Source organism: Apus apus, chromosome 1 (genome assembly GCF_020740795.1).
Source record: "Apus apus isolate bApuApu2 chromosome 1, bApuApu2.pri.cur, whole genome shotgun sequence".
NCBI lineage: Eukaryota > Metazoa > Chordata > Aves > Apodiformes > Apodidae > Apus > Apus apus.
In genome coordinates, this window is record NC_067282.1 from 143,104,794 (window position 1) to 143,132,045 (window position 27,252).

At 47.2% G+C, this 27,252-nt stretch overlaps 1 protein-coding gene across 3 annotated transcripts; it reads right to left on the reverse strand.

Annotated features, from left to right (window-relative positions):
• Nucleotides 1–4,672: 4,672 nt before the first annotated feature.
• Nucleotides 4,673–23,304, reverse strand: SINHCAF (SIN3-HDAC complex associated factor). 3 transcript variants are annotated; one of them, XM_051608276.1, is made up of 6 exons: nt 23,228–23,304; nt 12,783–12,930; nt 10,605–10,704; nt 9,517–9,643; nt 7,988–8,138; nt 4,673–7,119 (listed from the first exon to the last, which is right to left on the reverse strand). In XM_051608276.1, the coding sequence occupies exons 2-6, from the start codon at nt 12,908–12,910 to the stop codon at nt 6,957–6,959; spliced, it is 669 nt and encodes a 222-aa protein (XP_051464236.1). In that variant the 5' UTR covers nt 12,911–12,930; nt 23,228–23,304; the 3' UTR covers nt 4,673–6,956. The 3 variants fall into 3 exon arrangements, with proteins under 3 accessions (XP_051464236.1, XP_051464235.1, XP_051464234.1); XM_051608275.1 differs by lacking the exon at nt 23,228–23,304 and adding an exon at nt 21,827–21,874; XM_051608274.1 differs by lacking the exon at nt 23,228–23,304 and adding an exon at nt 18,914–19,182.
• Between the last annotated feature and the right edge of the window lie 3,948 nt (nt 23,305–27,252).

A 27,252-nucleotide genomic window follows, 5' to 3' on the forward strand; every position in this document is an offset into this window, starting at 1 on the left:
TAACACACTTTCCTTCAGAAAGGCATTTCATGGTAAACATCTCCATTTCCATACAAAACACTAACCCCTCACCTTAAAGTGTTTTAAAGCCTGCCTCATTCTGCCTCAAGCTGCTGTCTACAAGTGGGAGGCAACTCTGGGAAGGTGTTGGGGACAGACAGAGAGGGAGTGAGAAGCTGCTCTATATCCACCACATACACCAGCTGAAGTTATCCAGAGAAAATATCCAACTATTTTTGCCCTGCCACACACGCTTTTTACCGTATTTTCAACCGACTGGAAGCACTGCTCCTTTCCTTACCCTGTCACCAGTTTTTACTATAGAAGAGGGATGAAAGACAGAGGCAAGACCACACCAGCAGGAGCATGGTCAAGAAGGCATGGTGGCTCTCTGACCCACTTACTGCTGTTCCAAGCACCTCCATGCCAATTAGTCAGATGATACAACACTGAACCTGAGAGAATAATCAGCATCTTGTGATGCCCAGAATCATGTTGGCTAACTGGGGTCAGCCCTTGATCTGTGCTGAGTGCTATATAGACTCATAATGCTTTTTGCTCCCTCTTTACCTCTCCTCAAGAGCTTTGGAGCCACAGCAATGCTCACAATAAAAGCCACATAAGGAACAACCAACCACCATTAAAATGAAATACAAACAAATAATTAAACAAGAACCTGAAAGTCACTTTAGTCTGCCAACACCAGGTAAAACCTCTGAGGCAAGAAAGAAGCATCTCCCATAGCCTTGAAGATGCTGTCATAACTCTTTAATAGCCACCATAGGTGCAGATCTAACTGTGACAATGTTACCTATGGCCGAAGAGGAGCCTTCATGAGCCAGGCTGGTGCTCTTGGTTATCCAAGTGCTCTGAAACTCACTGTGGCCAAAGAGCTTCAAATGCTGCCTCTTCCTTGGCCTCTTGCCTTTACTCCTTGCGTCCCCAGAGCTCTGTCTGGCCACTCCTCCTCAGAAATGGGCCCCAAGTCCAGCACTCTCCCCGAACTCCCCTCGGTTTAAGCGCACCAAGTGGCTGGCTGTTCTTCAGAGACAAGAGACTACTGAGACCGATGAAATGCTTCGCTGAGGCACGCTGATCCAGGCAAATTAAGAGCTGCCTCCACCTACATGATGTTCTGCCTCCACTTCCCCATTTTCTTCTTCAGGGCTTGGCACGTGGTCTTCCCGGGGCTCTCTCACGGGCTTCTCTGAAGCCGCCCAGCAGGGAGAAGCGACAACCAGCCAGCTCAGCTCTCTGCAGCTCCCAGCCCCACCGGCCAGCTGGTTTGGCTGGCTGGCTTCTGAACCCCTGCCAGCTGCTCGGACCCCCACAAGGCACCTTCTGCCAGCCAGCGACAAGCCCAGCCATTAGGTTTTCTTCGGTAAAGGCATTTTTTTCTCATTTCCTTGTCCACTAAGCCGGTGCTGAGATGGAAAGCGATTAGAGACCCAGCCTCAGGTGCACTGCTCCTGCCTGCAGGCGTGATGGGGAGGAGGAGGAAGAGGCTTATGCCCATTTTTTGTGACTCTAGCCTGCTGGCCGGGTAGGCGCCGTACGGAGGGAGAGCCGAGCACTGCCGAGTGACTCAGCTTTTCCCAGCGCCCGAACAGCAAAGCGCCCGTGGCCGATTAAAAAAAAACAGCTCGACCCGCCGGGCTGAGCAAGGTACTGCCGAAAGACGCCGGTTCTGCCAACAAGCCGGGCAAACGGCACGGCGTGTAGCAACCCGGGCAGCCCGGCTGTGCCCCACGGCGCCGGCCCGGGGCTGCAGCCTGCACCGGCCCGGCCCGGCCCGGCCCGGCCCGGCACGGCACGGCACAGCACGGCACGGCACGGCCCGGCACAGCACGGCACGGCACGGCACGGCACGGCACGGCCCGGCACGGCACGGCACGGCACAGCACGGCACGGCACGGCACGAACAGCGCCGCCTGGCGGCCGCCGCGCCAGCACAGCCCGCCCCTCGCACCGCGCCGCGCCTCCCGAGGCGCTGCCTCAGCCGGTCTCGGAAGAGCTGCCCGCAGTCCCGTTGCTCGGTGTAGCGAGGCCCGGGTGAGGGGCTGTAGGGTCTCAACAAAACCCGTGGCGGCGGGAAGGCTGGTAGCGCCGGTGGGTTTGCCGGGAGGGCGTCGTTTGTGGCACGAAAAGGCCGTAAGCGCCCTGGGAAGTTGCGAGCTGCTGGCTGGCCGGCGGCTCAGCTCACCGGTGCCTCCTGCAGTGCCCCGGGGGTGCGGGGGCGTTTTGACCGCCTGGTAAATGTCCGCGTTTCTCCTGGTATCGTCAGGCCACGGCGCAGAGGTCAGCAGTAAACCCACCCCCCGCACCTCTTTGCAGCCCCCGAAGTGCCCGGTTCCCACATCGCTGCCTGGAAAGCCTCACCCACAGCAAGCACGCTTCCCGGTCCTTCTCCAGCTTGTCCCAGGCCTGTGTTTGGCTGCAGCAGAGACCCAGCGCCTCACTTGGGCTGAGACCACTTGGAACAGCATCTGTGGCGAAGTCTGCAGCCCACGGTGAGGGCAAGGGCTGAGCGGGATCGTGACAGGGACCGTTCCCAGGCCCAGAACCAAAGGCTTAGGGCAGCTGGACAGCCTGTCCCTTTCCAGCCAACCTTCTGCTAGGCAGGAGGCTGTGGCAAAGCAGATGTCACAGTCTCCTGTAGCAATAACCTCTCTTGGGTACATGGAAAAATATCCCCCAAATAATTCTCACTAATAAATATAAAAGAAAATCAGACCTGAAATTCTTTGCGAGAGATGGCACGAAGTGTTACTGTCACATTCCCTTAAAATACATGGAGGATTCGGAAGTAGATGGGTGTTTCACATACCCTTTTTTCTTCCAGATTATGTCAATCCCTCTCTTCTGTAGGCCTGTAAACTAAGCGTCCCGTAAGACCCGTATGTGCCTGAAAAAGGGGACCTGGACACGTGCTCCCTTTTCCCCTTGCGGCCGGATTCCCATGGGAACAGAAAAGAAGAGCCAAGGAGCTGTGTCTCTGATGTTGGCAATAGAGCTGCAATGACATTATTCTCTATGAATTTTAATACAACTTCAGAAGAGTTTTTATCAGTTCAGTTACTGGTGGTGGACGGCGCCCAGTCATCTGCTCAGAAAGCAGGTTATAGGCTCAGTGTTGTAAAGTCAGAGAGAAATGTCAACATTATACGAAACAATGAAATTACTCTTCGTGCTGCACCACACAAAAGCAAACAAGGTGCCCTTGCGTGCTTCACCAGCAGCACTGGGCATTCAGGCTTTGGAAATCACGGATCTGCTCCCTGTCCACTGGTGACCTTCAGAAAAATACCTTCTCATCACATGCCTTGTTTTTCTTGTCTTTTGAATATAATACAATCTGCAAAGTGTCTTTATGATGCTTGCACTGTAAGGTATTTTAGTCGATGTCACACGTGACATTGTGACAGCTGAACCAGGTGAAGCACAGGAGGGCTTTACCCAGAGTTTTGCCTCCTAATTTCATTTCACTTTACTCTGAAGATGGCGAATCCTGCCTCCCAATGTGCCCATAGGTGCTTCCTGCTCTTCCACAGCTGTAGCCCTCCTTTAGGTTACCTGCCTTGGGGAAAAAAAAGCCCTCTGCCCATCAACACTGCTGTTCTCAGCACATGGTCACTGCCCAGACATTATCTGTAGCCACCAGCACGTGGCAGCAACATAAAAGAGAGAAGGAAAAGGAATTCATTATTTGAAAAAGGATGAAAATTACAAAGAGTGGGATACGTACTAAGTTTACCTGCTTTAAATAACCTCTTGGTGCCTCTGCTTCCCTTCAGTGACTTTACGTGGAGCTTTTAATTTTAGGTGAACCGAATCATGCCCAAGGTGTGTTCAGGCATCTACAGCTGATAATGTAAATGCAAGAACCTCCAAAATATACATTGTACTAAAATCTTGTGGTCTTGCAGCCTACATGGAGCTTTCACCAAAATTATTCCTACATACATCTCTGGATATTATCATGCTCAATTTTGTAAGAAAATAGCCAGTATATCAGCAGGAATTACTCCGCGTCGCCACTAAGGTCCAAAAATAGTCTCTTGCAACCAGCCAGCATGCTTAAGGCTACAATATTTTCCCCATTATCATGGAATACCCTCAGTTACTCACTGCTGTCTCCTGCCAGAGACCTTGCTCCCACCAGTCTGCTGGAGTTTATCCAGCTGACTACGCCTGTCGTGGGAAGAAACACTCCAGGCTCCAGCTTCAGTAGAGGAACACTAGTCTCTTCCACCACCTCGGCTGGATCTGGAAAGGGATGTTTCCACATGCTGTCAGCACCAATCCCTTAACGCTGTTGCTTCAGCTGGCTTGTGCTGAATGCTGGTGAGCTAGACAACAAGCAAGCCCTCCAGGAACACCAAATGCCAGCACCACCCATTCCCAGTAAAGGAATGCCTGATGCACATGCAGGGCCAAGGGAAAGCTCTGTGATTCTGCCCCAAGACAGCTGCCTATCATAATAAACACCATATCCATCCCTTGCTCTGCTCTTCTTTCCAAATTAAATAGGAAGAGAATTATCTCACCCCTCCAAAAAAAAAAAAAAAAAAAGTGTCTTGAAGTCTTGTTCAAATAGAAACATGGGTTTTCTGGGCTGGTTCAAACACTAAGTCTAATTAATGGAACAGAAATTAAATAAACAGAGGAGAAGTTTATTTTCTAAATAATTCTAAATTTATTCATTACCCTAGTAAAAAAAAGTTTGGATTACAAGTGTCTGAACAGTATAAAAGTACAAAACAGGCTCCATAGATTTCTAATACATTAACACAAAGTGCATGACTACATACAGTTCATTTTGCATCACTACCAGGAACGGAAGAGGTGGGAGGGAGTCAGGGAAGCAGTTGTTGGTTGAAATCTAGCAATAAATAAATAAATACAGAAGAGATGATCCATATCAGAGCACATCCTACCACCAATGCTGCAGCCTTAGGTGTTCGAATTACTGATGCTGAAAACACAAATTCATATGAAAGTAGGTGTCTGCAAAAACAGCTAGGAATCTTGCTCAAGCCTTTGTTAGACATGACCAACCTAGTTAAGCCATTATACAAGTAAGTACCCATTTTAACTAAGGTTGGATGTAATGATCTTAAGTCTTTTCCAACCTAAATGATTGTATTTGGTTGCAGATCGAAGCAAGGTAGGCAGCTTTGTCCTCCCTTCAGAATCTCAAGAGAGTTTAGGAAAAACAAAGGAAGACCAATGAAAGCTCTGAGCTGTAAGGCTGTGATAAGTCAAAGCTCTGTTTCCCCTGATGTCCTCTCCAGAGGTTGGCTTACCCAACAGAAGGAGAGAACTAAAAAAAATAATTAAAAAAAAGTGTTGAGGGTAAAGGCTCCTCTTAAAACCTGCTTTATCTTTCTCTACCTATATTTTTATTTGCTAAGCATTCCCATTTCAGGAAGTGAGATTACACAGAAATCCAGTCCTAAGCCCTACCCACAACAGCATTATGCAGATGAGTCTCACAAAAAGGAAAGCTCGTAGCAATCCATTGTAGAATATCCCAAGAGTAATAGTAAGAAAAATTCCGCACACAACCCCCCACCCAAAAACAGAAACAAACAAACAAAAAAAAGCAGAATTCCCAACTTACACAAATTAAACCTTCATAAAAGGAACATGAAGCAATTGGGAGCTAAAACTGCAGCACACTCTTCCAGGAAGCTGCTTCCGCCCTACAGGCAAAGTGGAGTTTGAAGAAGTGTCACAATGGTTTGCACACCAGTTTGTCTGGGAATCTTTTGATCATGTATGCAAACAGAGCTGCCTCGATTCTGTACAGCACCATTCTCAACAGAACTTTTCATATTCGGTATTCACAAAAGCACTGATCTGGTGGTTGTTTAAACAAACAAACAAACAAACAGAAAAAACAAAACCCAAACACAGAGAAGCACTGCAGGGGAAGGGTTCCAAAACAGCAATCATGAATCCCAACCCTAGGCTGCAATCAGATTATGTCCCTGAACCAGAATCTGATTTGTTTAGCAAAGGGTTTGGTTCTATGTCAGGTCCAAAGCCAGCAGGAAGTCTGATCTGTGGTCACATTTTAGCTGCACTAGGCCAACAGATTGAAGTTACTCGGTTTTGGCCATCAACTGCACCTCACTTGGGCATCAAGATGTTTTCTTGGTCCATCTCTCATCACCTGTCAGCTACTGCAAGAAGCCCAAGGTGTCTGCTTTTGGGCTAAAGCAAAGTAGCCTCCCATTTTGCTATGTTCAATTCTTAGGTAAGTCTTCCTCCATAGCTATGGAGGAAAGCTCTCCCACCCCTTCTGAAGATCACTGTATGTTGGGGGCCTCCTCAGGTAACTACCACTTGTAACAGCCATGTCTGCAGTTTACCAGTCTGTGTCACATAAGAGGGATGAAGTACTTGTTACATCAGTAGTATAGGGTGAGATCTCCACACCTTTAAAAATATATATATTTATTATATAACTAGAGAGGTGACTTGTAACATTTCTATGTATTAGTTCATCTCATTGACTCAAACATGTCTAAGAATGAAGTATTTTCTTGGGGATTTAAGGGAGGTTACCAACCAACTTCAAAAAAAAAAAAAAGGAAGCCTTACAACCACTGTTTCTTTCAATACAGAAACTTGAACTACATATACTTTAATATACAAAACCCCATCCTCATATTCACTTGTGAAGTGTGTGTGTGGGGAAGATTAGACAACCTTGCAGCAGCATTGAGCTTTGCTAAGTGTTCCATAGCATCTTAAATATTATGTACAGTCTTTCTGAAAGGATACAAACTGGCTTCAGAGTTTGTGGAATTGTAGCAGTAAAACCCAACACAGTTCTAGGGAATAGTCTTTTGGCAGCATAGCAGGTGTCCAAAGTAAACAGTCACTTTTCTAGTATTTTTCCAGAGAATAAGAGGATCTGTATAACCTTCTGCAGCTATCCAAGGAAGTCACCACTCCTCTTGGGTGGAGATTGCTGGAGATTGTGGTCCTTCTTGTTCTGGCTTTTCAGTGGCGGATTTTTTATTGCTACAGCAAGGTTTGAAGAGATGAGTGTCTATGAGGACTTCACCAAAACGCCCCTTGTAAATAATTCCGCAGCAGACCTTTTGCCTGGAAGAAATGGCAGGGAGAGACACAGGTGGTTTGCACGTTTAGAATATACCAAATTTATAGAATTGCAACAAATCAGTTTGAGCCAAGATACTACTCTTCTGAGTCTCCAGCTCAGAGTACAGGAGGGAAAAGGCTGCTCAGAAAGAGAAAACAAGCCTGTGTCTAAATCCACAACAACACTTTGGGGAAAAAAAAAAAAAAAGAAACAGGTACCACCAAACTGATGTTAATACTAAACTAGGTTTCCAATTTTGCTTCCCAGAGAAGTTTCAGATACACAACCATCTGGGCTGAACTAACCTTGACTACAATGCATGTGCAAACACTGTTTGAGAGGAGGCAGCAAAGTCACAACAATTTCAACAGAGCAATTTGCTAAACAAGGGATTATTGTATCACAACAGGCAATAAAAGATAATAAGCTCGTCAGCTCCCAGAAAACCTTGTGGTTTTCCTCCCACTATGGATTTTTTTTTTTAAATTACTATCATAACAGGTCAACCAAATCAAATGCTATGTGTTGCTGGCAAGCTGAAAGCACTGTTGTACTTAGTAACACATAGAGAGTGTCTACAGGGCAGAGTTTTAAGGCAAGATAATTACAACAGTCAGGAATATTATCTGTTACTCCCCAAAACATAAAAATATTTTCCAGCAACTGTATTAGTATTTAGGGAACTGGAGGGAAATAGGGGGAAATGTCTTAAACAAAGAAAAACTGATACTATGTAATACTCTGTGACTTAAATTACATCCTTAAAAAATTAAATTCAGCAGCAGCAAATTTCTGAAGAAGCAGAATCAAATACTGTGTACATGAAATGAACTGCTATCTGCACAGAGTGCAGGTTCTGTTGCTTTTTACCTTTTCCAATACGTAAGATCTAAAAAGGAGAAAACTGGTGTTCTGCTGGACCCAGCGTTCATCTCTGTGTCAGAGCCATCATCAGACTGGTTACTGTAACAGGGTGACTGAGCTGGGGAGGCACTTGAAGTGGTGCTGTGGGCATCGGAATCTGAATGGGAAAGGATAAATGTAAGAATCATGAGATGTGTCCAACAACTTATGAAATGTTGCATGCCAATTGGGAACAGAGAGGCAAGACTTTTTTTAATTAACAAGAAAAAAACAACAACTACCCATTTGTCACTTGCCCCTCTCAATTTCATTACAGAGACTATCTGCCTGCATTTGGGGGACAGACTTCAGAACTAGAGGGGGTCCTTGTACACAAGAGACTGGAAAGAAGTTCAGGATCAGCTTTCAGTTCCTGGCTCTCAAACAGGCCACACTTCAAACAAGATTCTAATCCCACTTGGGCATCACTGGAGGTCCTTGAAGATGATGGGGATCTGTGCTTCAGACCTAGTACATTCTTCTCTCGCTGTGAATCTTCTTTCTTACCCACTCAGTTAAAGTCTTGCAAAGCTCTTCTCATTAGTGCAATGGGTTAGACAGTATTGAGCTTTTGCTGGATCAAGACTACGACCTATGGACTTAGTGCAGACACAGACCTTAACAGACCTACTAGCCTACCTGTTAGTTATAATCTCTAGCACCTACAGTAAACACAATCAGATTAAGTATAGTATGTTGAATGAGGAGATAAAAGCTCTTTGGGTCAGGGTCTTTACTCATTTATTTGGAGAGCTTTTCCTTCAGGCTAAGTAGGGTAATTGAAAGAGAGAGAAGACCAAGTCAGCAACAGTTAAGAAGCCAAAGGTCTGCTTTAGAGGAAAAACATAAAGTACCAAAATATATTTAGACCACAGCTGGCAGATGGCGTTGTTGGAAAGCTATGAATCCCAGTCTATTTGAAGACAGTAAGTGCTAGTGGAAAGAAATAACTGAGACCAGCAGAAGAAGGTGTAAGAAGGAAACATGGTAGGATTTTAAATGTAGGGGAGGAATTCTAGGCTAAATAGAAAGCCTGGCTTGAAAACATGCATGGAGGAAAACCACCGAAGGCTGTATCAACAGAACAGTGCTTCCTGGGAATAAAAGAGCTGGAAATGGCCATCACACATTGAGAAGTAGGGGAAAATCTCTTTCAACTTCAGTTTCAATCAGGGCCTTGTCCAAGAAGTTCTTTCTTCATCCTTCTAGCATTTAAGCATGGGACATAAGCTACAACTGCCTGCGCTTTCAAGTCGGGCTTCCCAATCCCCCTCTCGCTGCTTTCCCATCTGGCAGCCCATGCCGCACACAAGCTCTTCCTCCTCATTCCACCCCCTCCCAAAGCCCTCAGAGGATGAGAGGCTGTGAAAACAGGGAGTGCCCGAATGTGTGAGCGTACAATTGGAAGTAGACGGTAATTCAACTTGGACAGTTAACAGTAAGCTCTGTTAAAGGAAACCAAAGTTTATTGCCAAAATCTCTTTGCATTCACTTACTGTGCCGCTTGAATTCCTTTTGCAGTTTGCTGATTTGATTGCTCTTTATTCTGCTTCCAGACAGGGTCTTCATTTTCTTTGGTTTCAATGTTGTTTTAAGACTGGGTCCAGCCCTGGCATCTACCACCTAGAACAGAGAAGATGCATCCATAATACTTGTGCATCATGCCCAGATATTGCCCTGGACAAGGTACTTGTACTGACTTAGCTGAAGGCGCTCAAAACCAATTTTGTTAAACCAAGGCAGTTCTGTGCACCAACACTCTGATATTTCATTACATCTGGTTTGTAAAAGGCTGAGTCTGTAGGAAGTGTAGCAAACTAGTATAAAAACACATTCAGTTCAGCTTTTGCCTTCCATTTAGTAGACAACAGTTGCTTAGGCCAATATGGGTTCAGTTAAGAGTGTCTGCCAAGCATTTGCCCTGGAGTTTTGTTTTGTTTTTTTTATTTTTAAATAATAAATTTAACTTCTGAATAAAGCTAGTGGTAGCAATAACCATAGTTCTGGCTCCCATTACCATCCAGGCTTCCTGAATAAAGATTATAACATTCACAAAGAATCCTGATCATGTTCCCAGCCCTAAGCCTAATCTGAGTGAGATGTATCAAAAGAGAATACGAGTGGGAATAGCTGCAAGATACTAGTCATTGCAATTATCTGACTAAATGACACTGATTTATGTATTGCTTGAGCAAGTCACCCTGATTGTTCAAACTAATAAAAAAAACCCCCAACGTAAAAAAGTAATCAATTTTGGATAGAGGTAAAATTTTAAATGCTTTGAGTGTCATAAAAGAGACTTTTGGACAAAGTTCTGAGCTTGTGAAAGCAAGGATTTACAAGGTAAGTCAGACTGTGACTCCATCCTGGGCTTGCAAAATCACCATTTGCATGTAAGCCAAACGAAAACAGGTAAGAACCATGTAAAAGGCAACACTCCAGAAAGGATTTAGAGATGCTGAGGGTGGGGAGCCTGTGGTGGAAATAGCAAAGCCCAAATCCTTGCCAGCACCTCCCCTCCCCAGGATGGACTAAAGAAGAGAGACTAGATCGTTTTGGGGTGGAGAAGAAATAAATTACTAACGTGATTCCAGTTTTTTTTTGATCCTGCCGGCAATTTTTTCCATCTTTTCACCAAAAGGACACAGGCATTGCAAATATCTCCTGAGCGGGCCTCATGGAGCCTGGTAAGAACAAAACCAGAAGTCACATGACAACAGTTAATAAAAGCAAGATAACAGCAAGAAGCATTAAAATTGTCAGAAAATAAAGGGTTCTCAAGTTCTGTTTCTCAGAACTCATTGCAATTCACCTGGGGTGCACAAACATTGCCTTTTAAAGACCGGGTCTCACTTTCAGAAAGCCGCCTTCCATATGGAAATCAAAAGTGTTTGAGGCAAATCTGCCTCCAGAGCGGCACTAAAAACAACAGATTCATCACCTCCAATTGGCTTTGTTTTTCTTTAAAAACAAACTAACAAAAAAACCCCCAAAAACAAACCACAAAAAAACTCCAGACAGTTCCAGTGGGTTGGTTGGTTTAACTGGAGAGGGAGGGAGGAGGAATAATCAATTCCTTGAATGTGCATTTGGGAACAGACCTCAGAGATCTGACAAAAGCTTATTCAGCTCTTAACTTTCTCACAGAGCTTCAAGGATGAGTAACAAATACCACCTAGCACACTCCTGCCTAAGCGTAGGATAAGGTTTCAAAAACAGCATTCACTGGAATGACAGCAATACTTGCTCCCTTTAATGAGCTTTCTTCAGAAAAAATTTCTACTGCTAATCCATGCTAAAAGAAATATAAAGGGGATACACTTTAGATTTTTTCAGCTATCTAAATGGGAAGACTTTGAAGCATTTATGGATGAACAGGGCAGGCTCAGATTAAGTCATTATATGCTCAGTGTTAAGGCTGCACTTCTACCTTGGAAAATGTATTTCAGATAGCACAAGACCAAATGCCCTGGTATACTGCAAGCATATTCTTTACTGTAGTTAACAACAAAAACAACCACAAAACTCAAGCAATGGGCCTTCACACAGTCTTTCCACTGCCAAGGATAGTAGCCAAGAAATATAACAAGAAAAACTGTAAGCACCAGATTTATGTACAAAAATCCATTGTAAGTACAAAGCACTATAAAGCTTCGGTTTTGTCCTTTCAACACTTGAAAGGAATGTTTCTAGCACAAGGGGAAGAGAGGGTAATATTTCTAAAGATTACAAATATTTGCATATATGAAGATAAGCGTTTGAGACAAGAGCAGCAATACTGGTATGTATATATAGTTTTTAGTATTATGCATGAAATTTCCACTCAGGCATAAGGTTTTGATGAGAGATAATACAACAAGGCTGGAAAAAAAGGGAAGAAAATATCTATTGACAACAGATTTTTTTCCAGGGGAAATAATTTTATGGGAAACTAGAGTACAAACAGGACAAACTCTTACTGCCTCAGAAAAAAAAAAATCAAATAAGCAAAGTAAAAATAATTAAAAGCTATCACAGAAGAATTTTAATGACAATTCAGGGACACAAATTTAGACAGAATTTCAAAGTTCTTAGGAAGTATTTCAAAATAGTTAAAAGGCTACAGCAGCTGGTACAAGAAATCGCTGGGATTTACAGTTTTGCTTACCACTGCATTCAAGTAACTATGAACAACATTACCTAACTGGGAATCTAATTACTTGATGCTCACTGTCCACCAGAATGGGAATAGTATCTCAAAATGCCCTATTTGCACAAAGGCTCCAACACCTGAAACAAGGTACTGTGCATAAACCCTACTGGAACTGCTAAATATTTACCCATGAAGTTTTGTTTAACATTCTTGACTCTTCAGATCCACAGAAAACCTCCACGGACCTGTGCTGTTTACCACCTTGTGTGGGAATTTACACCCTTAAGGAACATGTGCAAAACACACAATCTGAGAGGGGTCTGAATCCCTGCACACACTGTGAGGAGGGACAAGCACGAGCCTGACCTCTCATTGTAATGAACTACAGCAGCTCTCCATCAGCAGAAACAGCAGACAAACAACCAATTTGTACTGTACACAGCAGCAGAGGATCCAGCCTCTCCTGGCCTGGCCAGGAAAGTTGTGAGGAAGCTGATGTCAGCCTTTCCCCACCACCCACCTCTGCTAACCTAACCTTTCAGACACTCAGAGTAAGAGGGACAGCACATAAGGTTTGTGGCCCTGCAACACTATGACTGACCGTGATGTTGACTAAAGAAAGAATCTTACCCAAAACAATTTTGGAAATCCTTTTCGTAACGTTTGCTGTCAGTGAAACGAGAACTGGAAGACTTAGCTCTGCAGATACAGCAGCCCTCTATACTCCGATACATCTTCGGTTTGTGAAAGCCAAACATCTTTTCCTCCCAGCTGTAGCCTGTGAAAACAAACAGGAATTGGGGTTACTTATCACTTTTAGATATGGAAAGAAAAACCTGGGCAATTCACAACACAACCCAAAAGTAAATTATAATTTAGGATGGGAAACTGCTAGATTAGGCCACAGCTCTATCCTGCACTGCCCCAGAATATATTCTTATAAAAAAAAAATAATAAAAAATTAACAACCACTGGAATATTAACCAATACCCAGCAGAACTCAAGGCAAGCTCATTTACTGCACAATTCTACTCTGAGGGCACATCTACAACAGCACAACCCAGAGGTGTGAATGCAGCTGACTCTAATGGAAGCCCTACATACATGGCAAAGCAGGCCGTGTGAACCTGCCCAAGCCCCTGGGATAAGTAGTTGGCAGCTGAACCCTGGGTCACTGGAACTACCTCATCATCATCACGGGTGTTTGTTAGAAACATCCCCGCCAAACTTTGCTGAAAGTGAGTAGGAGTCATTTGAAATGAGCTGCCGTCATACCTCTAGGCTGTAGGGCAGACATACCTGAAAAGCCGCTCTAAAAACAGCAGGGTGGAGTCCCACCCAGCCCTCAGTGGGACTGCAGGAGCCACAAGATCTTCTTGACTCTCATGCCTGGGTGAGCATCCCAGCCACAACCCAGCTCCATGTCAGCACAGGCTCAGTTCTCGTCCTCCCGCTTTCCCCAACCTGCTTTCCATGGGAAGGAAACCCAGCCAGGGAAGGGCCGGGGAGCAGGACCCTCGGGGTGCATTTCAGCATGTCCCTACCACACATCCCAGCTATGCAAAAGGTACTCCCTTTTACAGGGAAGCTGCTTCTTCTTAACCACCAGCTCTGCAAACAGTACCAGCTCAAAAAGCCAAAAGCTGTGCTGCTCTCAGAGGTCTGCCCGTCCTTTTCAGTACACCCGGGCTGGGGTTTGCTGTCAGAGTAGGTAGGGTACAGCAGAGGCGTTTTCCAGGCAGAAACTTCTCAAGTTTCAAGTAACAAGTGGATTTACTGCAGTCATGACAACAAACACCCCTTCAACACATGAGGTCCCCACCACCAAACTAGTACTCTCCAGGCACCAGTTACTCCCCAGTCCAGACTTCAGCTCCTGTTAGGCACAGTCTGATACGGCATGAGAAGCTGTCAGAACAAAGACAGTGCCTCACAGCACTTCAAAAAAACAAACCAGCAACTGAGCAAGGCTGGTGCTTCCTGGCGCTGGGCCTGGACACACAGCAAGTCCTCACAGGCCACACAGCATCTGTCCTATAACACAGGTGGAGACTGTTCCAAGAGGCTCTCTTCTAAACGGACCATAGTGCAAGGTTTGCCTCAAACACCGTCTGCAGAGAGCGAGCGGCTATCTCTGCTGCTTCTTATCATACACTAACTGCTCAGAGAGCGGTCAGGCCACCAGCTGCAGGAAGCTCCATGAGAACAGGTTCCCACTGCTAAGAACAGCTTTTAAAAAATTAAAATTAGACAGAGCCATGCGAACAACACAAGAGTTCCCGTATTCCCTTAACCAAAGGCCAAGTCATTTTACTCTTGTAGAAACTAACAGAAAATACCTCTCCTTTCCACAAATACTACTGAAAGACCCACTAGCTCAGGCAGTGCTTTCAGGAGAGCGGCATCTCCATCGCTTACTTGAGGACAAGTCTGGAGAGAGGGAACTCCCAGTCATTTCTCAGTCCCAGGGACTGCCAAGTCCCAGCAACCCAACTTGGGTTCCTGGTGAACATATGTGGCATGGGGATCTGCCTCCACATCTTCTACCTTCAGGAAGGTAAGCGACATAATTCTAATATCCTCCAGAGAGGCAGAGAATATCTTCAATGCCAAGACTTGCCACATCATCACAGTAATAAAATAGTTTGAAAAGCAGCTTCAGATGGGGTAAAAAATATGCTTCCACAAAACAACCACACCTAGCATTATGCTTACTTTACTGACGGACAGAGACTGCATGGAAGGGAAAAAGATTCTGTGTATTTCTGCAGGACCACAGCAAAACTAGTAAACCATCCAGGCCTAGTCACAGTCCTCCACACAGAGGCAAAAATACAAGCCCCTACCTTCCCCACAGAGGGCAAGATCAGAGCACAGCAGCATTGCAAAATAAAAGCACAAGGTTATGCACAAGGTTCCTAGGCTCCTGAGAATTATGAAAAAACAAAAATTTTATCTAATATCGTTGGTTAATATTCATATGCAGATTCCATTAAGGAACACCTATCTAGCTGAAAGTGTTCACATTTCAGTCTAGTGAGTTGTAAGACCATGTGATGCCCACTGAGGTTGTGTCTCCTTGCAATTACTACTGCACAAACATGTAGAAAGACACAAATCAACTCTCCAAAATGCCTGTCTTGACCAAATGCCTTGTAGAGCCTGCTGACAGCAATGGATCTGGTAAAAGAAAGATGAAGGGGACAAGTCTTTCCTTGCCTCCTGTCCCAACTCATGCTGTTTGCCACAGGCTTGAAGTGCTGTATTCCTTTCTTCTTTGTGCATATTTACAGCACAAGGAGCTCATCTAGAACTGGGTTCTTGCAAGGATGAATTGTGCAAATATCCAGCAAAATCGCCCCAACTGCTGCCAGACTGCTTGGGAGACTCACTGCTCTATTAGCACAGCATTTGCCTGCAGGCCAGGAGCAGCTGCAGTAGGTAAAAGAAGGCATCCCAACTAGTGACCTACTGAATGGGTTTGTTTAGGGATGGTTAGACCATTTAAACTACTCTCTGCTTCTGCTTAGGTACGTTTTCAGGGGCACTGAGCAAATGAACTCGAATGCACAGCCAAACTAGGTTAGTATCACCAGGCTGTCAAGACAAACAACTGAGTGTCTAGGCAAACACTTAAAGAGTATGTATTCTTGTTTCTCAGCATCCAACGTGCTCCTTCAAGAGACAGTCCCTTGAGGATACTGCATTTAACAAGCCTCTGGAGATCCAACAGAATGTTCACCTGGGCATTTCCAACTACCAAACAGTGGTTTTAAGTTTTGCTTGACTCTCCTCAATGCGCTAAGTCCACTGTCTGGTGCTTTTCTTTAGGAAGTCAAAGACTAACTGCAAACACAAAACTTTGGCAGCAAGAAAATCTTGACTGTTACAAGGGCAAGGCACAGAATTGATCTCAGCAATTTCCTTTACTTTCTAATCTGGTTCTTCCTGGAAATCCAGATGCTGATGAGATGATCTGCATCACCAGCTTGTATGTATACCACAGCAGAACAAGATGCATGTTTTAGAATTAAAGTTCTGGCAAAGGCTGGCATCAGACACATATATTCTGAAAATATTTTGTTTTGCATCATTGCTGCCATTCTCACAGGAGCAGCCTTTCAACAGCATCTCTCAATAGAAGAGAAACTAGTGCCATCTGTTTCCCACTTGATGAATGGTCAGCAACGGTATTACCATATATCATGCCTGAATGGGGAAGAGCTAGTAGCAAAACCACAAGTAAAACAGATTTCTCTGACAACTGCATTGAAGTGCAGTTATAAATGGAAGGCATCAGTCTTAGTTACACATTTAATCCCAAACAGTTGCCATTTGACCATTATACACTAAATATTCTGTCAGCTGGAGAGCTTAATAGCTAATGGAGAAGCATTTGAGTTTAGAAGTACTTACTAGCACTGCTAAACTTAAGACTCTCTGTCTCAGCTTCCATTCTAAACCATAATTGTGTCTAGTGGTGGAACTGACACTACATTTCTATAGACTTAAGTGTACTTGGAAGCACAAATGACTGGGCCCTTTAAAAGGTTTAAACTGAAAGCACTGCAATTTTGATTTCAAATTAGAACCAGGGAGTCAGATTGCCAGCTACTGTAACACCCAAAGCTTAAATTGTGGAAGTTTAACCAGGTGAAATTTGGAACAGAAAAAGATGGCAAGTAGGAATGTAGCTCCACTAAGTTAAAAAGCACTACACAAGATAATTTTGCCAAATTGAAGCATATTGTCAAAATACATGAAGTAGAGACTTGTCTTGCAAAAAAAAAAAATTTAGTCCAACAGACAATAGTAAAGTAGATGAGGAATAAAAACCCCACACCCTGCTTAGTACATTTGTGAAAGGATGGTACAAAGCAGCATGCATCATACGTGTGTGAAAATGGTTTCATGCCTTCATTACCTGTCAGGACTAGAATCTGGTGCTTAGTTTTCTTTGCAAAATTTAATTTGATGATCTAAATTAAAAGGAGGTATTGCTTCACATGCTCATTAAGTTTTCAAGTCAAGGAAGAACTTGTGATTTTAAAATGAGAAAAGCCGAGCCACTTCCATTTGCCTTTCCAGATTCCTTCTGCATTCTTCCTGATCACCCAAGAAGAATGAAAACCTTTTATAATATAAAGGAAGGAATTCCTAGAAGGCAGGCATGTCTCCCTTTGTAATACAATTATCAGGCCAGTAGGAAGGAAGATGCTCACCTGCTTCTTGAAAAGCTGAAAGAGAAACATTCCCCGGGGTTATGGGAGAGCAGAGGGATGCCAGTCCAACTACTCTATACCTTCCTCTCTTCCCATCTTCTCACTTTGACCCTGAAGCACTCACCCTTTGTGCAACCCAAAATGGCCAGTATATTGTCAGAGAGAAGAAATAATCTGATTTCCCTTTTTGTGTACAAAACAGCCTTGGCACAGCCTCCCTGAAGTTGGGCTACAGAAAAATACAATCTAGCCAACATATATTGATGCAGCCGGTTCCTGTCAGTAAAAACTTCACTATGCACATCTCTACAGTATTCCACTGGAGCTAAGAAAGAGCCAAAATGGCCTTTTTTTTTTTTTTCTTTTGAATGAAAAGGAAAAAATGCCTTCATATAGACTATACGTGCTCCGGCTTTTACATCTGCAAGTGCATACGCCCAGGCACAAGCACACACATGAAAAATGCTTCCAGAGCTGTCTACGGCGCCAGAAGCAGAGTTGCTCGCCTCACTAATAAATTCTAGGGCCTGTCCCTCTGCTGAAATAAACTGCAATACCTCTACTGAAAAATCAACTGTAGGACAGAGAACCGTACATCAACAGAGGAACTGATCTATACCAGAGTAAACATGATCTTTACCAACATAAACATACCTCCCCCCTGAGTTTACATGCTACAGAAGGAAACTTTGCAATAGAAGTTAAAATTGGACACCAGAAATCCATATTTTAGCATGCCCAGGACCAGAGTGCTTCAAAGAAGATAGAAAGATAATTGGAACAATCTAAAAATGCAACTTCAGTATTTGCAAAAACTTTTTTTACACTGTCATCTGTGCCATAGCTATAATATAGCTCAAAACAGATTGACTAATTTCCAACAACCATAAGCTCAAAACTGTGCATACTGTACACTCTTCTGGTCTCCTGTATCCTCAGATTTTCCTTCCACTCTCCTTCCTTTCTCCACCCTAAGTAATTTTACTTGGAGGAAAACTGTATTTGGCCACTACAGGCCAGGCACGTTAGAATGAAACAGCATCCTGTGGGAATGTTTCACTTGATGAGCTGAGCAAAACCAGTAAAAAGTTAAAACTGCATCTCCAGGCATCTTTCCTCTGCCAAAATAAGTAACTCACTCTTTTGCTAGTAGTCATCTGCAGCTACTGTTGAGTGCTCAGTGTTGCACCAAAATCTCAGTGTATCAGATGCAACTGGCAGAAACATATCCAAAATCAAACCAGACATTTATTTTCCGTGTTTGAACCCTCACAGCATCCCGGCTGGGTCACAAGCTGTCCTGAATGAAGTTTTCAGAAGCAGTCGAGTCACAAAGGAGCCTACCTACTGCTGAATGTCGGTGGGAAGTAAGTACCTAACCCATTTAGACAAGAGAAATGAAGGGCTAAGCCACTTGGGTGTTCCTGTAAACTGTCACGCGGTTAGTGCTCCAGAAGGGATAGGCCAAAGCACGAAAACAGTAATCAGTAAGATCTGCATAGGGGGGGAAAAGAAATAAATCCCAAAAACCTGTCCCACCTGCAGACATTCCATCTTGCAAGAAGACACCCCCACCTCATTGAAACTCCTATTGCAGAACACCATGCCCAGCTTGATCAGGAGCCCTGCGAGGAAAACCCACGATGTTCTCAAGCAAGTGCTGGTGTTCAGCCTATGATGCTTGTCTGAGTGCAGTCACTGCAGCTGTTATGATGCTATTTGCAACCACCTGCTCCTGAAAAAGCACCACAGACACGTGAGATCATGAGACAGTGAACAATTTGGGGTTTTTTGTGGATTGTGTTTGTTGTTGATGGTTTTGTTTGGTTGTTTTTGTTATGTTGTGTTTTGCTTTTTTTTTTTTTTTTTTTAAATAGAGTGTAACACACCTGATGGGGACCTGAACAGAAGTAGCAGTAGATATTTGGCAGAACAGCCAAGCAACTTAATTAAAAAGGATACATTTCCATGTCCTTAAGTAATACTACTGGTCATTTCACTTGGACTTTGGTCTGAGCAAGTTCAACAGCAATGCAAAGGCTTGAGTCATGAAATGGAGTCCCGCCCATTTGTTCTGCTTAGCCACTCAGTTTTCAAGCCCCAGCACAGTAGCTGTTTCTTTCTGTTAAAACACCGAGTGCTGCATGGGGTGCAAGTCTGAAAGAGCTGGCATGTAGGGCTGTGTGCGCTGTTCATCTCATCATTAAAGAGGTACAGAGCATCAGATGTTAAAAATCAAGGCAAAGCAGAGATCCTGGTGACACAGAAAGAGGTGTTCAGCATGAGTAAGACAACAAACTCTCAGTTTTAATGTTTATTTTTAACCTGTATGGATTTATCAGCTCTTTTAACATCTACTAACAAGTCAGTGATGTTTTCCTTTTAAAGGAAAGACTGAAAACACAGGCAATTAGCTCCTCTCTGAGAATCTCAGGGCTGGGAGAAGTGAGGAGGAATTTTTCCCAGAAGCTCTGGCACTCAATCCCACCTACTTTTAGTGGAAGCTGGATGCTGCATACCTGTGGGTGTTTGAAAATCCCACGACTTGTTACCTGCTGATTCTCTACCACAGACTACCAGTTCCAAGAACCCTGGAATCTACCCGGGTGCCAAAGGAGTTCCGTGTCCACGAGTGTCAGCGGAAAGGCCTCTAGTTCACTGTCTGCCCCTCTGCTGCAGTTTGTGCAACCTTTTTTTATTAAAAAACACAAACCTATCAACTACATAGTGAATCTGGTTATGTGCAAACTGGAGAGAAGGGGGTTTCCACAGCACACACCCTGCATGTGGGCTGACAGAAATAGTCCCACTTTTGGACGCAAGCACACAGCAGGAAAGAGCTGCACTGCAGAACTCCCACCCTCCTGGCCTGCCCTGTAAAAAGGTTAAACAGATGTCTTCATGGCTGTCAAGCTACCACCTCCCATCAGAGCCAAACTAAAATTCAAAATGGAAACATGAGCATCACAGTTAGGTTGTGCTCAAGTATGCTACTCAGCCTCCACCACAAACGTGCTGTCGTTTAAGTTCTGCGCTCAAATCAGGACAGGGGGCCTTCTCCTCTCCTCATGCAGAAGGGGCCGGTGGCAGGGGTCCTGCCTTCACCCCCGGCAGGAGACATGTGCTTTAGGCACACAGCAGCAGGTTGAGGGGCAGCATCCAGCGCCAGCTGCTTGCAGAACGACAGCGCCGGAGAGGCTGCTCCACACTTTTTTGCACGTGCAATAGTTATTCAATAATTTTGGGTCCAAAGGGCTGCCCGTCAGTAGACTGACGGGGACAAGAATCTTTCTAGGATGAGTCGGGGCCGTTCCCGCCAGGAGAGCCGCCGGCGGAGCTGAGGGAGCCGCGGGATGGGCAGGATTCAGCCGAATAAACAACAGGTTTGGCAGGTCCCTTTAAATCCCTTTAGCCTCAACGCATCCGGAGACGGGTGTGCGAAAGGAGACGGCAACTTTTATCTCATGGAAATGAGAACGCGACTGGGAGCGTTTCTCTGGCGCAAAAACCGCAAGTTGGAAAAAAAATTGAAACGACCGTGATAAAAAACGCCCGGAAAAAAAAAAAAAAAGGTTAAAAAAAAAAAAAAAGTCTCTTCAGTCCCGCAGCCCCCGGGCCAGGCGCAGTGCGGGAGGCGGCCGCCGCTTGCCGCCCAGCACCGCGTGGCGCGGGGAAGCGGCGGCCCCGGGCGCGGCGGGGTGTCCCGCTCCCGCCCGTTACCGCCGGCGGGCTGGCTGGGCGGCCGGGGGACGCGGCAGCGCCGGGAACAAAGCCCGACCACCCGCGCCAACCCCCCCCCCCCCCCGCCCGGGGCCGACGACCTACTTTGGCGGGCGACCCCGCCGGTCAGGTGGAGCGGCGGGAGCACAACACGGGCGGGTGGTGGCCCCGACCTCCCCCCCCCGCCCCCCTTCTCTCCCGGCGGCTGCCAAGCGCTCCAACTTGCCGAAAAGACGAATAAAATTAAAAATAAACGTAAAAAGCACAGGAAAGGGAAAGCGGCGCGCCGGGGAGGAAAGCCCCGAGCGCGGAGGTGGGCGCTGCGAGGCGGCCCCCGCGCTGCAAACACCGCCCCACCACGCGGTCTCGGGGCAGCCGCCCCATCCGGCGCGGGGGGAAGCGGAGACAGCGGCGGGAAGCGGGGGGCGAGCCCCGGCAGCCCCGCCGGGCACCCGGACTGCTACCCTGGCAGGGTGACGGCCGCCTCCCGCCGCCCCCCCCCCCCAGCCCCCGGTCCCGTCGCGTCCCCCCCGCCCCGCGCGGGTACCTCATGGCTCGGCCCTGACGTAATTCAAACATGGCAACAGTTGCACTTCAAAGGGCAGTCGTAGACCTCCCAGCAACACGGGCACGCCGCGGCGGCGACACGGACCCCCCCGGAGCCCCCAGCCCTGCGGCAGCCCCGGGACCGCCCGCCCGCCCCGCCCTTGCGCACCCAGCGCAGCGCGGTACCTCGGGGAGCGCGCGTGCATCCAAAGTTTCACCACCCTTCCAAAGTCCTCCAAAACCGGCAGCCAGCCGCTTAAAAAAAAACCACCGTCCCCGGCGGGACAAGCTTTACCCCACCGACATCCCCCTCCCCGGAGCTGAGGCCCCCTCCCCCCCGTGCGGACCGAGCGCTTTCCCCCGGCGCGCCGGGGCGCCCGCAGCACATGCGAGCCCTTTGTTTTCCCGGCTGCCGGGCGCTGCCTACGTGCCGCGCCGGGGGCACGCCGCTCCGCTCCGCTCCGCGCAAACCCCGCCGCGCAACCCCCGCGGAAGCCGGCAGCTGAAAACTTCACGTCGCCGGGAACGGGCTGAGAGGGACGGGAGCGACTTCCACTCGCGCCGCGCCGCCGGAGCGGCAGGAGGCCATCGCCGCGCACCGGGCCGGTGGCGGAGCGCGCCCGCCGCGGCGGGGGAGGCCCCACGCCGCCACCCCGTGCCACCGGCAGCACGTGCCATGCCATGCCACGCCACGCCACCCCACAGCCGCGCCTTTCCCCCTCTCGGGGCGTGCGGACTCCGAGCCCTCCGCAAAAACTAGTGATAACTAGAAATAAAAACAATTGTCCCTTTTCCCACCCCACTCCCCCCCGCGTGAAACACGACGGGGAGGACACCGTGACCCCCGCCGGCACCAACTTGTGCGCGTCGGCGCTACAGGTGTGCGGTGCGGAGCTAGGCAGGGGCCGCACCTGCGCCACGCGTCCCGCACCTCTCCCTGCGGGGCTGGCGGTGCCGGGCAGCCCGCGTGGCGAGGCTGGGCAGCCAGAGCCCGGGAAGGGCGCCGTGCAGCCCGCATCGCATGGCAGCCGGCTTCCCGAGCCCTGAGGGACCGCTCCGGGAGTTAAACTTTTGGGAACTGGGTTGTGATTCCTCCTCGAGACTTGGGGATTTAATCGTACTTTGCCGGGGGAGCGGGGCGAGGGGGGGAGGCAGCAAGTCAGGGTTCTCGGATGGGTCTGCAACAATGCGGGAGGCGTTCCTCCCCGCCAGCACCTCCTTTAAACTCCATTGATTCCCGAAAAGGGGGAAAACGCCGCGCACACGAACCATGCGTGTCAAACTGTTTCAGGCGGCAAAGTCTTTTCGCCGCGGCAGAACTCAAGACAGACTCCAGAACCAACTTGTGTTTAACAGAAACCACCGACCGCTGCCGGAGAAAACCCCGGCGACACACACCTAAAAAAAAAAAAAAAAAAAAAACAACAAACCGAAAACAAACCCAAACGCAAAAAAAAAAAAAATAAAAAAATAAAATAAAATAAACCCAGAACAAAACCACCCAGACTTAAAACCTCCCGTCCCCTCCGGGCTGCACTTTCCTTCCCTCCTCTCCCCCCCAAGCAGCAAGAGAAAGGAGTCACTCACCGCCCTACTGCGCCCACCAACAGACGTGCGGTGCGCGGCGAAGCCCCCGCTCCCTGCGCGCTCTCCCGCGCCCTCCGCGCTCTGCCCGCCCGCCCGCGCGCGCCCCCGCCCCGCCGCGCGCCGCGCCGCGCCGCTCCGCCCCGCCCCGCCCCTCCCCTCGGCGCCCGCCGCTCTGCGCACGCGCCGTTCCCACGGCTCCACGCTCCTCAATCGAGCCCTTCTCCCTTCGCGCGCCCCATTGTCCTTTTAAGGGAGAAAGGCCGCGCGGGAAGCCTGGGAGGGGGAGGAGGAGGAGGAGGAGGAGGAGGAGGAAGGGAGGAAGGGAGGAAGGGAGGGGGGGGGGGGGCGTTGCCCATTGTGACGAGGCGGGATGACTTCCCGCACGCGGCCCGCTCTCCCGCCACCGCCCCCTGCCGGCGCGGGGCGGGTCCCGCCCCCGGGGCACCTGCCTCCCGGGGGGCGGCGGCAGCGGCCCCCGCAGCCTGCGGGGCGAGGCGAGGCGGGGCGGGGCGGGACGGAGCGGAGGGCAGCGCCATTCAGCGGCGTGGCCGCCGGTTTGAACGGCGGCGGCGGCGGCAGCAGCAACCGGCAGCTGCCCGTGCGCGGCGCGGCCGGGTCTGCGGCGGAGGCACCGGCGCTAAAGTTCAGCGCGCTGCGGGGTGTGAGAGGGAAAGTTTCTCTGCTCGTCTTGGGTTGCAGGGTTCGTTTTAACGTGCTTTAAAAAAATCACCCGCGGCTCACAGAGTTTTTCCTGCTGTGTCAGAATGAGCGATCCAACTCCCACCGTCGCAACCCTCGGTCCGCGCTCCCTGTGCAAGGTGGGAAGAGCTGCCTCACCAGGCAGCTGCTGGTGGGTCATGGGGACGATTGGTTTCCTTTCGAAAACGCGCCCTGTCAGAAGGACCGGTGTGTGATGGAGAAGGTGGCACTCCTGACTTCACACCGTCACAGCCCGTCGCTAGAATAAAACCACGAGGTACGCCCCCCCAGGCGCGCACTCAATCCGAGCCGGAATGCCGTGTGCTCCTTTGGAGCTGTTGAAAAAGATTAAAAGTTTCCTACAGAACCGACAGCCGCTCAGGCGCAGTGTGCGGTTGTTGCTGTTTAACACACTTGAAATTATCACTGGGGAGGAGTATTTCAATAACGAATTATTATATCTTGACACCTTGCCAGTCTTATCCTGAGCTAGGCAGAGATTTAGCAGCTCTCTCACTCTTGCTGAAAAGATCCTTCTCCTTCCAGCAGCAGTGCCAGCTAACCTTAGGGTTTTCCAGGACTGTCTGCTCTTCCTTACCTTAGCCTCAGCACCTCACATCATCTCCACTTGCTTGTCAACCCTTTGTAATTCTACACCGTTTCCTTCCTCAGTGCTGCCAAACCAGTTGATTTGGGCAGGCAGGTTTCTCACAAGGAAGTCTCCTGGCTTTTTATGTCAGGTGAGTTTTTTGAAACCGTCATAGCTTGCTGCCTTTGTCACCCGTGCTTCCTGCCAGACACAGCCAAACCAAATCACAGTCAACTTGTGAGACACAAGTGTAGCTAATGCACACAATTTTGCTGGTTTTAAATAGCCTGGGGAACTCTACATGCTCTTTTGGCAACTTTTGCTTGCATATAATATGTCTGATTTTGTCTGCCTCTTTCTTCTTCGTTTGAGGGAGTGATTCTCCCAGATTTTTTTCCTGTTTTTTCTTCTCCACACTTCTCATGGCCCCTCAGTGACACTCCTTTTAGTCCAGTGCCATCAGATACACTATTTAAGTCCCCAAATGAGGGCAAAATGGCATTTTCAAGGGCAATCCTCACGGGTACTAAACAACGCGCTGCCTCTCAGCACCCATTTGAACAAAACTGATTTCTTGGTGCCCGTCAGTTGCTGCCTGCACTTACCACCACGCTGAACGTTAACAGAAGGGCTCAGGGTGGGCTTTGATGGCCTACAGACCAGGGGCAGGGCAACTGCCCTTCATGTTCCTACACTCCAAATCTCAAGCAAGCCCCAAAGCTCACTGGAGAGTGTAGGCTTCTAACCGGCAATAATGGACACAGTTGATGCTGTAACCTGGGAAGGATTTGTTTCCAAGCAAGGAACTGCTTTGGGCTATGAACAGCTTGGGTATTCCTGCCCTCTCAGAGGAAAACAACGCATCTCCACTGAAGTCCAATGAATGCAATGCATAAATGAAAAACAGTCAAAGCCTTCATTTTGAAAAATCTCTCATTTCCTTGAAGCATTTGCTGATGACATTTCAGGGCTACTAAGAGAGTTGGGGCTATTTAGGCTGAAGAAGACTCCAGGTAGACCTTATAGTGGCCTTCCAGTACCTGTAGGGCTCTACAGGAAAGACGGAGAGAGACTTTTCACCAGAGAATGTGGTGATTGGACAAGGGGTAATGGTCTTAAACTGAAAGAGGGGAGATGTAGGTTAGACATCAGGAAGAAATTCTTCACCATGAGGGTACTGAGGCACTGGAATAGGTTGCCTAGGGAGGTTGTAGAAGCCCCTTCCCTGGAGGTGTTTAAGGCCAGGTTGGATGAGGCTTTGTGCAGCCTGGTCTAGTGTGAGGTGTCCCTGCTCTCAGCAGGAAGCTTGGAACCTGATGACCTTTAAGGTCCCTTCCAACCTTAACCATTCTATGATTCTATAACTTGACAGTGGTTTGAGTTTTCATTTTTGGTTGATAGCCTGCTTGCAAAAAAAAAATTAAAAGACACTTAAAAAACTAATGACCTTTCATTAAGCTTCCTCTTGTCCCTTCCCCTTGAGCAAGCCACTTGTGCTCCTGATGAGGTGAGGGACATCTCATCTGACCTCACTGTGTGGAGAGAGGATGATGAAAAACAGCCCTAAACTTGGAACAAGCCTAAGGCGTTAAATTTGGAAAATGCAGACATCTCAAACAATGCATGTGCTACACATAAAAGCCTCATTTGACAAGGCTCTGTTTTTAAAAAATTAAGCATCTTCTTTTCCATTCAGAGCTTGGAATAAGGGAGGAATACAGGTATGGACCTCACAGGTGACCTGGAATATGAGGTTTTGACCAGGGGATTTTTTTCCATCCAGATTAGTTCTAAAAATCTTCTACTTTAAGAATGCATGTGGTCTCAGGAAAACTAGTAGGACCATTGCTGTGTTCCAGTTAAACTGGTACCTTTCTTGGGTGGGATCTTCATTGTTTTATCCAGAAAGACAAATTATGTAAATAATAAGCAAACCACAAGGGATTTTTAAATATAAAACACACATTTCATGAATGCTGAGGCAGAGGTGCTAAACTCAGAGGAAAAGTAGGGCACTTGTCAGCTAAGACATCTGATCCTATTGTGTTTTTTTCCAATATTAATGAACAAGTAAACACAAATAGGCTACTGGTTGTTAGGTGGTAAGCAGCTGCCAAAACTTCTGCTTTGAGATTTCACTGTAAAATGCTTTTCACAACTTGAGTAACTTGAAAGTTTGCTTTATTGGCTAAATGATTGGCCAAGAGATTTTGAAAAAAAATATCAGGAGTTCTTTCAGGGGAAAAAAAAAGCAAAAAAGCAACACGTTGATTGACTTGATTGTAAAGATTTTGCCAAAGAGTACAATTTAGAGGGAGATACAATCAACAGATCAGTTCTTTATCTGCTGCTTGCACCAGTTGTCCATCTGAGTAATAGTGTATTAATTTTTTGAAAGTGCAAACGCTCACAGAACTGGTAGTTTAAAGCAAACAGGTTAATAAAGAAATGAGATATTTTCTCCTCTGCTGTGTTTTAGGCCAAACGACAGATGGTTACAAATAAACAGTGGTAGCAAAGTTTGATGATAATAAATATAGATATTATGATATTCATGCTGCCAGAATGAAGTACTCAAGTTTTGTGGCTCGGCAAGACAGGACCCTGAACTGGTTTACTCCTAGGAAAAAGGCAGACAATTTATAGCCCAGCCTAAGTAAGAAAGCCATCAGGGCTTAACAGATAATAATAACCTTTCTGAAGAGCTTTTAATGGATATTTCAAATTCCTGAAGAGG

Bases quoted from the DNA above. Each gene is read 5' to 3' on its own strand.
- SINHCAF (XM_051608274.1), bottom strand. The intron at 9,644-10,604 runs GTTAGTAATTTA...TCTCTGTTCTAG, and splicing joins CAAAAAAAAACTGGAATCAC to GTGGTAGATGCCAGGGCTGG. The intron at 8,139-9,516 runs GTAAGTGAATGC...TTTCCCATTCAG, and splicing joins AAAGGAATTCAAGCGGCACA to ATTCCGATGCCCACAGCACC.